The sequence below is a fragment of the Dermochelys coriacea genome, chromosome 5, assembly GCF_009764565.3.
Source record: "Dermochelys coriacea isolate rDerCor1 chromosome 5, rDerCor1.pri.v4, whole genome shotgun sequence".
Classification (NCBI taxonomy): domain Eukaryota; kingdom Metazoa; phylum Chordata; order Testudines; family Dermochelyidae; genus Dermochelys; species Dermochelys coriacea.
In genome coordinates this window covers 58,840,271-58,853,940 of record NC_050072.1, presented here as the reverse complement: position 1 = coordinate 58,853,940, position 13,670 = coordinate 58,840,271, and the positions used below count along the sequence as shown (strand labels likewise).

General features: G+C 36.4%; 1 protein-coding gene across 1 annotated transcript in view; it reads right to left on the bottom strand.

Annotated features, from left to right (window-relative positions):
• Window positions 1–12,668, bottom strand: part of LOC119856288 (adhesion G-protein coupled receptor V1) — a 336,541-nt gene extending 323,873 nt beyond the window's left edge. The window contains exons 1-8 of the mRNA XM_043514160.1: window positions 12,488–12,668; window positions 10,931–11,060; window positions 8,929–9,009; window positions 6,844–6,983; window positions 5,347–5,956; window positions 4,147–4,362; window positions 2,539–2,754; window positions 864–1,108 (exon numbers count right to left, since the gene is read on the bottom strand). Coding sequence (XP_043370095.1) covers window positions 864–1,108; window positions 2,539–2,754; window positions 4,147–4,362; window positions 5,347–5,956; window positions 6,844–6,983; window positions 8,929–9,009; window positions 10,931–11,060; window positions 12,488–12,643 — 1,794 coding nt within the window. The 5' untranslated portion in view covers window positions 12,644–12,668. The remainder of the gene's footprint in view (window positions 1–863; window positions 1,109–2,538; window positions 2,755–4,146; window positions 4,363–5,346; window positions 5,957–6,843; window positions 6,984–8,928; window positions 9,010–10,930; window positions 11,061–12,487) is intronic.
• Between the last annotated feature and the right edge of the window lie 1,002 nt (window positions 12,669–13,670).

Genomic DNA, 13,670 nt, shown 5'->3' with positions numbered 1-13,670 from the left:
CATAGCCACAAAGTTGAGAGTACTTGTTTTAATTAGCTTAATCATTTATTTTAACATGATGGTGGTGTAAACCAAGCCATATAGAAACCTGTTTTTGGTTTCAGGATTATTTTCATTCCTTTATTTAAAAAAAATACTGAAATACTATATTTTCCTCAGGCTCATGACCAGGATAGTTCAGAAGAACTAAAATTTATAAAAAAATAGGAAACTCTTTCAAAACTCTATACCAAGTCAGACACAAAACATAAATTACTCAAATGTGCAGACTTAAATTTGAAAGCACTTTCCCTCTTAGTTACACTATACAATCTTTAGTAACATGTTTGATCATATTGTAATAATTTCTCTCCCACTCCCATAGCACTGTTTCTCTCTAGATTATATAATGGTCTATGTACAGCCCTTGTGTAAACCGGTGCAACACCACTGACATCAGTTTTGTCTTACCATAGGTCAGATTTAACCACTGCAATTCATCCATATTGTAACCAGGTGTTTAGTTTTATTTCCCATACATATTGCAATATAATTCTAGGATGTTCAGCTAGATAATGAATCAGGTTCAATGTATCTATCACTAGTAAACCAAACCTAAGAAAAAGATTACATTGCTTAGATATTCTCATTTATTCACAGATATACTGAATCTTATAGAAGAATATCAGCAGCAAGGATCAAAGAATAAATACTAATTAATGTATCTGAAAATTGTTTTATAATTTTCAGAAGTGTATTTTCAGTTTGATTTCCCTTTCTTTTGAATAAAATCTCTTGGTTTCTATCCCATCACTATATAAAATAGAGATACCAAACATTTCCAGACAGTGTCATTCCAGATAGGGTCTAGATGTTCAACTCACCTCTTGGATTTCCGGATCATCATCAGCCAAGATCTCTAACAACAGTGTCTGAATGGTTTCCCCAGGGGCAAAGGTAACATTACCAGAGATAACACACAAGTCACCCGTAGCAAGCTGTCCATTAATGGTGGCAATCCACTGAATGGTAACATTGCCAAGTGTCCCCGCATTACGGATTACTGGCAAATTTACCATTACCGAATTGAACTCTGGCTCTTCCACAGTGAGTTCATTGACCTGAAAAACTAAAGTACATGGTAGAGAAACTTATTTCCTCATCACTAACATTGAGGCTTAAGGAATCAAACAAATTCATCATTAAAATTGTTTGTTCATTTTGCTGAAACCATTTGCAGTATATACACTTTGCAAAATTAAACTACTTTTAATTTATTTTATTTGACATGAGATTATAATTGGTGTTTGTGAAATGGAGGCGCTAAGTCTACTAGCTTTGCCTATGTATAGTTCAGGTAAGTGATGGGTAAACTCCCACACACGATCAGGAACCTTTCACTACATGTTTACTAAGAACTGGAAGAGAAAGACACTAAGAGCCACTTCTAATCACCTTTCCCAGCAAGAGAACAGAGACAGCAATTAGATAGATATAATCTAAATATTTCACAGCAAAAATGTTTTCTCAAAAATGTTTTTCCCCCAAAATCAGAGATTTTTCACAAAAATTGGGAGTTTTACTATGTCCTTTTTTAAAAGAAACAAAACAAAACTTTTAGCCATTTTTCATTATTTTAGATCACAATTTTTCTGTCTTTTCCTCTTTTGCCATTAAAAAATGGAAACAAAAAACAAAGAAGGAAAGAGGAAAAAAGGCAGAACACAAGGAAAAGTCAAAATGCCAAAAAATGAACATTTTTGTACCAAAAAATTTAAAAACAAATTTTCATACAAAATTTCAAATGAGCACAAACTTTGTTCTTTTTCTAAACCTGCAGAATGAAAATTATGCTAAATTTTTTTCCACACAATTTCCCCCCATTTCTCTCAATCAGTTCTACTGTAAAGATAGCACATGAGGTGGGAAAAAATTCCATGGAAAACAGTAATACATAACTTCCACTATATATGTGATTTTTTCAACTCCCAGTTGTTTAAACATTATATTGGTTTACTATTTAGCAACGCAGTAGACTGGATGGCTTACGGGGTTAGTGATGGCACACAGAGTTTTCATTTCTAGGTCACTGGTTTAAATCCACCCCAGGTTCGCGGTGAGGTGTGCTGATCAAAAAACAAAACAAAACAGGATTTCTAACCTGCTGGAAATTCTGGACATTTGTTTTTGTCCCGAAAGGGATAAAAACTAAAAATATCAAAGTTTTTCCATGGAATTTCAAAAAATTTCCATTAGGTTATATCGAAACATTCTCATTTTAATTGAAATGAAACGTTTCATTTTGGCTTGGTTCAACATTAAACAATGTTCCACTGAGCCTCATGGGGCCTCATGGGAGCTGTAATTAGGGTGCCTCCTGCACCTATTCTCTCCTCAGGGCCGGGCTCCCTGGCCAGCGTGTATTTCCACAATACACAGTGATGGCACAGCTAAGAGGGAGACCAGGGCACACCCTGGAAGATATAGTACAGCCACGACATGTCTACACAGATTTGTTAAAGAAGAAAAAGTAAAGACATTCAAAGGGGTCCAATTTACCAAAAGATCCAAATGGATCATCAGAGGCCTCAATGGTAATGACTGATTGAGTCAATGCTCCAAGCAAGGCTCCTCCAGTTGTCTGATTCAGCAGCTGCACATGAAAGGTTTCTTCAACCTCAGGGTTGATATCATTAATGATATAAATTGGCACAGCTTTACTGGTTTCCCCTTCTAGTAAGACAACATCTGATGAGGCTACACTGTAGTCTTCACCTGTGCATAGAAAAACTATGTTGTTACCTCAGAAAATGTTTTAAACACAATTCCTACATGCTGTTATTCCTATCTTGGTTGCATGCAGCACCCAATAAAACTCTTTTTCTGCAAACTCAAACAATGCAGTAACTTTGCTTTTCTAGTGTCAGGTGGAGTCTGTGGCTTGGACAGCAGAGAAATGGTTGAGGCTCAGCTTGGACAAGATGATGATTATATTGGTAAATGGGGGAAACATGTGGAGACAGTGGCTAGTGTTGTCCAATCCCATTGTTGAATGGGATATGCCCACTCTATCAAAGTGGTTTCCAGTTTGCGTTGTGTCTGTATTGCCAAATGGAGTTCCAGGTGGCAATGGTGACCAGAAGCACCTTTTTCCAAGTGGAGTTAGCTAGCAGATTGCAACCATTTGCTCATTCAAGTAAGAATGACCACACTGTGAAAACACCATTCAAGCTATACAGAACAATTGGTTTAGCAGAGTGATTAGATTAGCAGCTGATGAGTTGCTGTAATTGAAGCTGCTACATTTCCATTACCCACTGAATTATTAGTTTATGCTTCAGCAGCACTCTGTCCCACCTACACACACACATTCACCTCCAGATCAGCCAGCTCAAACTTAAACTGATACTTAACTTGAGCCGGAATCTTGTGTGTGTGGACCCCAGGTTAGGGTTAACACCTGAGTTATAGTTTTGAGCTAATATTGCAATGAAGACAAGTCCTTAGCAATAATATAACTATAATGTTTACATAAAAGATGACAATCAACTTAAAAATCAGACATCTGCACGGAATTATTTTCCCTAGTACTGTTACAAGTAATATCAGAGTTTACTACAGCTGAAAGAGAGAAAAGAGAACATATTTCTCCAATGTTTCACTTTCTTTGGCTTGTTTTCTTAGTTTGATGGGATTATTCATGTGCATAAAAATTTGCAGGATCAAGGTCCAAGTTAAATAGTTTCCATTGTCTCTTTGGATTTTTCAGACAACACCAGGAGAGATTACCAGTTTTTTAAAATAGTAAAATGTGGATCTATAAAAGCCCAAAATGGGAAGGTGATCTTAATCCTGAAACTCCTTTTAACTCATTTATTTAAATTGGCTCAAGTCTAAAATGACAACGCTGCTTTCATAAAGCAGTTGTGTATTTCTGACAGTCATATAAACCATATATCCATTAATAGTTTCTTTAATAATTGCTATTAACTAAAATGAATTTATTTCTGCTGGCATACAGCACAGGGCCTATGTTCTTTATTACTCTTTACTACTCAAGTAAGTGCCTCATTACTCCTGTTGATTTTCCTTGCTAGAGAATATATGCTATGTATTGGATTGCAACCTTGACACAGTATGTGTATTTTTACAATTCTCTTTTCTTACCAGCTGTTGCAGTTATTGGCACAGCTTTAAACTTCACAGAAACATCTGCAAATATTCCTCCAGCTCTGGTCACGTTGATGATTGGTCCAATGTAGTTTTCCGCAACTCGCACAGCTGGAGTGGAAAGCTGAAGTGTTCCAAAAGCATCATCATTGGCATTGATAATTATATGAGCTACTGTATCACCCTTAGGTCCAAGGCGAGGAGAATTCACAACTGAAATACAACAGGAACTTGATAAGAGAGAGTCTGGGATCTTTATTGTATACCTACAGGAGACCTCAGAAACTTAAGTGAGTTTCATGGTATCTTATCAGTTACCACCATTCTTCAACAAAACTAGTTTACTGAAAGTATTCATAGTTGGACAGAGTACACTTCACAACCTCACTCAATAAAAGATTTTAGACAGTTTATTGAAATTACAATATAACAATAAATCCTCAACTGCACAGCTTGATATGTTACTGCAAGAGTTTTCTATCACAGCCTCTGAAGTGGTATACATGATCAGCCTATTTCTCAAAAAGGTGGGACAGTGCCAAATCATTACTTATTCATTCATTTCTCTATCGGGTCTGTAGCAATCACACTACAATCTCTATCAGTGTATTATTTCTGTGGTTCTTATGATGAAATAAATATAACTGTTCACTCTCCCCACAGAGATATATTTGAAGCTTTCCTGATCATCAAGAATGGGTAGGAGAGTTAATTAGACAAGCTTGGGAACTGTGAAGTGCAAATCAGTCTATGGTCTCCCAAATATCAATGAATGGCTGATCAGCATGCATTTTCTATATTTAAAAGAAACAGGCAAAAGTTCATGAAGTAGCAAAGTATAAGGTCAGCATGCAATATAATCTCTAATTGGTCATTTCACTATGATATGCTTCTCAAGAATAATGAGATTGATCAACAGAACCTCGTGCTCACTGCCAACCTTGTAATTTACATGGCCAGAGAGGCCTCAGTTAAAATAATACAAAAGGGACAAGAAATACAATCATATTGTTTTCAGTGACATCCTGACAAAGGAATATTTTAAGGTGATACGCTGCTAGAACACCAAACATAACACAGAGATCTCTTAAATGAATACATTTTGAGGTAGAAAAGCAAACTATAATTTGATCAGTTAAATTTTACTGCAATTACCAAGTCTCTAAAATGCATGCAATTTATGTGTAAAGCACTTACTTGGTCTATCCTGCACTCTTTCCACCAAAGCAATATTGAGTAGCTCCACAAACACAGATTCTGATCTCTCTGGATCCTTATCATTTAAAATAGGAAGAGTTATGCTAGCCTCACTTTTATTGGCTCTGAAGATCACAAATCCAGAAATAGGTATATAGTCTCTTTCCTGTGTTGCTCTGGCAACATCTGATTTCAGATAGGGTGACTTTTCATCATCACCCACGGATCTGTATGTTATCATGACTGTACCCAGGAGACCATTTAATCGTACTATTGTTAGGGTGATGTTTTTGGTTTCTTCCTCAACTTTGATTGGTCTGTTTTTTTCAGAAAAGATGAAAATTCCATATGGATCATCATTAGCTAGAACAGTTAATGTAGCATTAGTACGAATTCCAAGACGACCACTGGAAACATTGATGATCAAAACAGAAAATGTCTTATCCAGTTCAGGATACTCATCAGGTGAGACTTGCACTGTTATGTTTGCTCTTCTTTGCCCTATATCAAAAGTTATATTGCCATAGGTGGAGGTCAGATCTTCAGTAGGATCACAGACTATGATCCACTGCAAAGTGACACAGGACAAGGCCCCCTGATTTCGGACAACCTAAAGCACAAAATGTGAAAATTTAAATATTTTTGTACTATAAAGGGGAGGAAAAAGGATATTTCTCAAAATCCCAATCTATTGAAAGAGTTGCAAAACTGTGACATGATGGGTTAAATATGAATCCCTATTGCAAATCTATAACCATTACTGCTTCAGCTAGGCTGCATTCCCATCTTCTGTATTTGTCACTCTCTCTTTTAATATTTATGTAAGAAAATAATTTATACCATCAACAATTCTGTTTCTTTAATAAGAGATTAGTATAGTAGAACCTCAGAGATACAAACACCAGAGTTATAAACTGACAGGTCAATCATACACCTCATTTGGAACTTGAAGTACACAATCAGGCAGAAGCAGACACACACACACACAAAAAGCAAATGCAGTACAGTATTGTGTTAAACAAACATTAAAAAAAATGACAAGGTAAGAAAACTGTTTCTGTGCTTGTTTCATTTAAATTAAGATGGTTAAAAGTAGCATTTTTCTTCTGCATAGTAAAGTTTCAAAGATGTATGAATTCAATGTTCAGTTGTAAACTTATGAAAGAACAACCATAATGTTTTGTTCAGAGTTATGAACATTTCAGAGTTAAGAACAACCTCCAGTCCTGAGGTATTTGTAACTTTAAGGTTCTACTCTACCTAACATTTGAGTGGACGATGAAATTTTATTTTTAAAATATCTGTTAACTGATATCATAAATTTGACCTTATAAATTTAACAGTAATTTATTAACTAAGCATTGTGAAAAGGATGTACAGTTTGTTCAAGTTACAACCACAAGTCTACAACCCTTAATAAAGGATCACAGAAACCCTAATGAAAGAAATAATAGATGAAGATTGTGTAGCAACAGATGAAAAGCAAAGTATAGTGACCTGAAGCACAATTACACTGTCTCCATCTTCAGGTTCTGTCCCACTGACCGAGAGTGACTCAGCGCTGAACTCAAACACACCATGAGCATCATCAGAGGCATCAATGGTCACTATGATGTGGGATGCTATTCCCAGGCTGGCTGTAGGTACAAATTCCAAGAAAGCTGAATTAGTTTTTCAGTATCTTCAGTTACACTAAATCAAAAGCGAAAAGAAGAAGTGTACTATGGGAACAATGAACAGAATATTTTCTGCATGAATGCTTCCTAATTGGAGGTAAACACTATATCTAAGCATCTTATGCCCACAGAAGAGTTTGCTCAGTTTTATAACTCTACTCCTTCCATTATCAAATTGAGGTTATTGGAAATGAACTAAAAAATTCAATGCAATTAAATCCGGATGTGATAATGCATTTGTTTTTGTCAGGGTCTTATTTTTTCAACTACATTATAAAGGCAAAGAATGAGATTTTTTTCAGTAAATTAGGAGATTTAGACACAAAACTATCAGTAAAATTAATGGAGTTGTGTCTAAGTCACCTAGTCATCTTGGAAAATCTTTTGATGTTTTTGTGTACATACTCATAAAAATAGTCTTGCTATTTCTTGGATGACAATTTTACAAAGAAAGTATTCTGGTTCTAAAATTACTGAAGACTATTAGGACCCAGTTACAAAACTGTATGTGTAACATCACACAACTACTTTGCATGCACAGTTATGACCATTATGCACAGAACTCATATGTAAGCATGCAACTGGCCATTTTTATGTCTAACTGGCCATATGTGTGTACTAATGACCTAATGTGTATAACCAACTATGACAGTTGCATGTGCAAGTTAAACATGCAGTTGTATACATAATGATGGTTGCATATTTAAAAAATCAATTCCTTTATTGGCTTGAATAAGAATGTTTAAAAAGTGATGTTAAAAAAATCCACACATCAATATGGAATTATGATCTCTAGTTTCAATACTGCAGTGCTGGCCACCCATTCTGCCGAAATGCTTCAGTCAACAAGAAAGGACACACTTATCTTGAGGGAGAAAGTGACAGAAAAGTACCGAGAAAATGTAGGGTGACTGAGAACCGAGGGACCAGAGTTCTGAAGCACAGTTAATGAAAATACACAGTGCAAGTAGTAAAGAGTTAAAGGGAAGGTGTTATCAAAGAGGGATTTGGGAGAGAAGGGCAGCAGAAAGAGAACTGTGATACTGTACAAAGCCAGTAGTTAGGTCATCTGAGAAACCCTTTCAGAAGAAGGAAGGGAAAAATAAATCCTATATACGACAGGGAGCCCAATTAAGTATGTGTATACACACACACATATAATTGAGGGGGGAAATTCAAAGTCAGAAATGAATAAAGTGGTTTGTATTTTTTGGCTTGGATAAGTTTAGTATAGTTTGGATGCTTCTCTAAACTTCTTGGGTCTGCAAAACAGGGTTGGAAGTCTCACACACACAGGATATGTTGGCTTTTAGGGAGACTGGAAATTCTCCAAGAATAGACCCTGCTTGTTTACTGTATTTCTACACTTCTGTTTCTGGACTGAACCAGGCAACACAGACATGCATACACATGAAAAATTATGGGAAAAAGCATTCAAAACTTTTTCAATCTTCAAAGAAACTGACAACATTTTTTAGGTTTGGCTTCATTTTGTGGTTCAAATCAATTATTTTTTGTAAAGTTTGAACACAAGTTATGTCAGGCATGAGTCAAAATATCAAAGCAGGGCAATTTTTTAATTACCTGCAATTTAACAGATTTTCTGCATGTTTTTCTTATAGAGCAAATGCAGCAATATTCAGCCAAACCAATTTTCCAAGTCAAATTCATAAAGGAACAAAACAAAGGGGTTTACAAGGAATTTGGATGCAAGCTTAACTATACGGAAGCTCCTACTTTCTACAGAATAAATAACGCTGATAGTCATTGAAATTCAGCTTATGTTGAAATGCATAGAGAGGGAGAGCGAGAGATAATTCAGTTATAACCAATCCAAATGCGTGAGGACTAGGGTGAGAAATTTCAGTAATGAATTAAGAAACAAAGGATAGACCATGATGCTTACCATGTTGATGGACAGCAGGCAGGAAGAACTCCAAGTCCCGGTCACCACTACCACTCCCATCATTTCTAAAGAGTTCAGCAACTTCAAGAGGACACACAAAGACACACAATACACATATATACATTTATAATACAGAGAAGACAGAAATCACTTTAAACATTTTTAGACAAAAGGAAAAAATAGGGGAATATTCCTGCAAAGCATCCAATTTGGCTTTGAAAGCATACGTGTTCTCTGATCAAAGCCAGAAATAACATTTACAGCACATTCATTTTATATATTTAAAATTATCACACTGAAGATAATTATGAGGAAATCAATTTTGACAATTAGCCATTAAGGGTTTGATGATTGATAATAAGAGCTACTGTGCAATGGTGCCCAGTATTTTAGATGGTATTGCATGAAGGAAGTTTGTAAGATAGGACTTCAAACTGTAAACAAAAAGGAGATCACAAACTGCGGTGTAAGTTTGTAACTGATAAGTAGAATTAAAAATGAATAGAATTAATGATGACATGACTGACTAGTTGATACTGTTTCCTCCGAAAAAAGAATGAGGAGTACTTGTGGCACCTTAGAGACTAACAAATTTATTTAAGCAGAAGCTTTCGTGGCCTAAAACCCACTTAATCGGATGCATGCAGTGGAAAATACAGTAGAAACATATATATATGTATACACACAGAGAACATAAAAATGGATGTTGCCATACACACTATAATGAGAATGATCACTTAAGGTGAGCTATTATCAGCAGGAGAAAAAAAAATTTTGTAGTGATAATCAGGATGTCCCATTTCCAACAGTTGACAAGAAGGTGAGAGTAACAGTGTGTGTGGGCGGGAAATAAGCATGGGGAAATAGTTTTACAATTTTTAATAGTTTAATAGTTTGGATGGTAGTTACTTTGGGTATATGCACTCAGAGATATTGGAGGAGGAACAAGGAGGTTTGTACTAGAAGGTGTCTGTCTACTGGAGCTTTAAATTAAGGTTAGCTGAAAATCTGTCAAAACTGTTTTTCGATAAAAAAAAGTTTGGTTGTCAACTACATAAATTTTTTCATGGTGCATCGTGGGAGATGTAGGTTCATACAGAGAGCTTTCTTCATAGAACAAAATGAGAGCATAAAGGTATCTGAACTACAACCCCATAAAGCACTGCAACAGCATTTCAAACAAACATTTTTGGGGTTTGACTGAAGTTATCCTAGTTTTTTTTTTTGAGACAGAGAGAAGTCAGTATTTTCCATACCTGTGCCACAATCACCATCTCCAGAAAGCAAAGATGTGTAAGAAATGGAGGTCTGTGGGTGGTCTGGGTGTGTCAGGTGGAGGAAGTACAGGAACTTGGAGCTGATTGGGGAAAGCACCTTCTAGTATAAGTTTCCCTGAGCTTCTCACAGATCCTTCAGTTTATCAAACAACTGTCCCTCAAGTGTCTACAGCAGCATAGCCCCTTCAGCCAACCATGTAGCCTTTTACTACTATAACCAATTTGAATAAACTATGGGCCAAATTCATCTCTTGTGTAATTTCTCTAACTTCAAGTAAGTGACAGAAGGGATTAATCTGGCTCTGTTTGATTAATGTTAATTATTATTTTTAATATATTTTTAAACTGTTGAACTGAGATAGATGATATTTCATGTACCTGTTAATACTTTTTTATCATTCTAATTCTCATCATCAAGCAAAAAAGCTATATTAAAAGAAAATAAAAAGCACTTATTTAGGTGACCTAATTAATACACAGCAATAATCCAGTTGCTTAATAGCATTCAACCAGTCCAAGTTTCTCTGAGGTATGGCTGTTTTCTGCAATGAAATTAATGAATTAACTGAAGATTTGCTAAAAAAAATTAAACTTAAATCTCTCTTTTTGAAAAAAATTTCCAACCATGGAAGATTAACCTTCTAAGCAGTATTTAAGTATATAAGCCCTCAGTGCCTAAAATAGGTTGTGCATATGTAGGCAACGAGTTGACGTGTGAGTCTTACCTCCTCTCTCTGGGTTCAGTAGCTCAACCTTAAAAGCTTTTTCCAGTTCAGGGACAGAATTATCTGTGATGTTAACAGTAATATACTTGTATCTTTCTCCTGGCTGAAATTCCAAGGTGCCTGCAATACTCTGAAATATAAAAAGTTCTTTATGCTTTTGCTCAAATCTATTCATTGTATCAGTATGAACTCCCTGCAGCAAAAAAGACTTCCATTCTGCTATTGGAAAAATCTGCTATTTATACAACCAATTATTTTTTTCCTTTTTGTCTGCATCTTAAAGTTGCACAAAATTCTCTTGCACCTTCATTACAAGAAAGAGTTAGACTCAAATTCATAGTTGTGAGCACCTAAGTGTACTTCCGTATGTGTTCAACTTAGTCAAGTCAATCTAGATGCAGTCACATAAATTGGGTTTTCACCTGGGCACGCTTAGCTGTGTAAACGAAAGTTGGGCAAAATGCAGTTTCAGCTGACCTGAAACTATTTGCAAATTTGTGTCAAGTACACCAAATTTTTCAACTGAACCAAAAACTGAAAGGTTTCAGAAGTGTCAAAATGAAAAGTTTTGTTTCAGCATGATTCAATTTTTCATTTCAATTTTGAGCATTTTAACAAAAGCAAAGGAGGACTAGATTCACAAAACAGCTCAAGGAAGAAAAAGAGGTAATGGTACTGCCTTCCTTATAACTTTTAATCGACTGGTGAGGGCACACAGATAAGAGGTGGAAGATCTGGGTTCAATTCCACCCCGCCCTGTTGTGGGGAATAGATTTGAACTTAGGTTTCCCAAATTTCATGAGAGTGCCATAGCCACCGGGATATTATTGTATGGGTCTCTCTCCTTTTTATAAATAATTATTGGATCAGGGACTTGAACTTGGGTTTTCTACTACCTAGATGAATACTCTAACTACCAGGCTATAGGAAGACAGTTCTAGGGTAAATGCAGAACAAACCTGTGTGTGAGCATCAGTGGGTTTGTATTCCTCCACTAAGTAAGCATGCACACCCTTGTAGACTGGCTAATTGTAGGCTAATTATTAACAGCTTTGAGTGACACTCAATGATTATTAAATATCACCTTAATCTGCTCCATTAGGGTAACTCAAATGTGTGTTAACCTCAAATTATCACTCCTGGGGCAGCAGGAGTTGAGAGCATCCTGGAAGTAATTAGCCTCTATACAATAATAACCAACACCCACTGACACACCCCACTGACCCAAGACAAGGGAAGTCATAAAATTAGAGGGTTTTGCCAAAACTTCGAGGAAAATCTAAGCTCCATATACAGAAACAAACTAATTTACCACATGAACATGACGACACCGGAATATTTGTTGCTGTTTTTGTACAAAACATGTTATAACTTGAACATTCACCATGCTCATGGTATGATCAATGGGTGAACTGTGAAGTGGTTTGTTTAGTAAGACTGTCTGAACATTTAAAAAAAACCACACAGATGGAAAGAAAGCTCAAATACCTGAGACACACAAGTCTACCTGAATTTGCAAATAAGCATCAGTCATCTATTTCAGTCTGTTCCACATACCTGATAGTCTTCAGGACTGAATGCTGTCAGTGACACTGTTTTGTATTCCACCATAACTGTTCCAAGAAGGCCCTGTGCACGAACTACCAATAACCTAATGTATCCAATTTCCTCCTTAACAGTAATATGGGGCACAGTGGTTGCTGGGAGAATCATTTTATCACGGGGCCAAGGAGGCAACCCCATAGAGAACTGCAGCAAACCTGAGAGATGCAAGAAACAACAATTTACATTTTTACCGGTACTTAGAAAAACCCTTCTATAATGTAATGTGTTTTATGATGTTTAACATTATTATGCAGGGTCTGAAATTAAGTATCTGAATACAAACATGGGCACTGTTCATGCAGTTTTAAGCATCTCCCAGGAAGTGCTGTGTACCCTCATCTCCCATTGACATGAATAAGCAATATACGCAAGTGAATCTTGACAAAGTACCTGTGCCTCAATGGGAACAGAATGCATTCGGCTCCTCCCAGGAGAAGCACTGCATATTACAAGTTCAAGCCTATAATGATTTGATTTGATTGACAATTTTTTTTTTCAGAAACAGCTTGCTTGCTCAGGCATTCTCCTTAACAAAAAATCTGCTACACTGTTTTATTTATGCACTAGCAAAATAATTACTCAGTCCTTTAAGATACTCTACAAATGTGGACAGTTCTGAGCAAGGCTTTTGTCATCAATCCACTTGCTTAATAGTCGCTATTCTTTTTGGCACTGCTAACTTCATCTGCTTAATACAACTTTACAATTTTATATGTAAAAGCATCAGGCTAAATTCTCAGCTGTGCAGGAGTTCAGAAGGGGTGAGGCAAAAGTGACTTATGCATCTTCTTTCTGTCCAACTCCAGGCTGGCAGGGAGCTGAACTGGCCTCGATGCTCGTCAGAACAGTTCAAGTGCTACTCTAATTTGGATCAGCTTCTAATGTCTCTATAGGGGCCCTTAAGCCAGTGAGGCTCACTGGAGTACAGTGTGCTCTGGCCACATCTCCTTCTTTCCCAAAACCTCCCGTATACTGGAGAGAGGGCTGATATGGTTTTACACAGAAAAAACTATACCGGCTCAGGATTTGCCCATTCAAAGGAATCCTCCGTTGCCTGTCTAGGGTATCTGAAAGGTCACATGTTCCATGGGGCTAGACATGACCCATTGTTTAAAAACATTCAGTTTGGGAACAT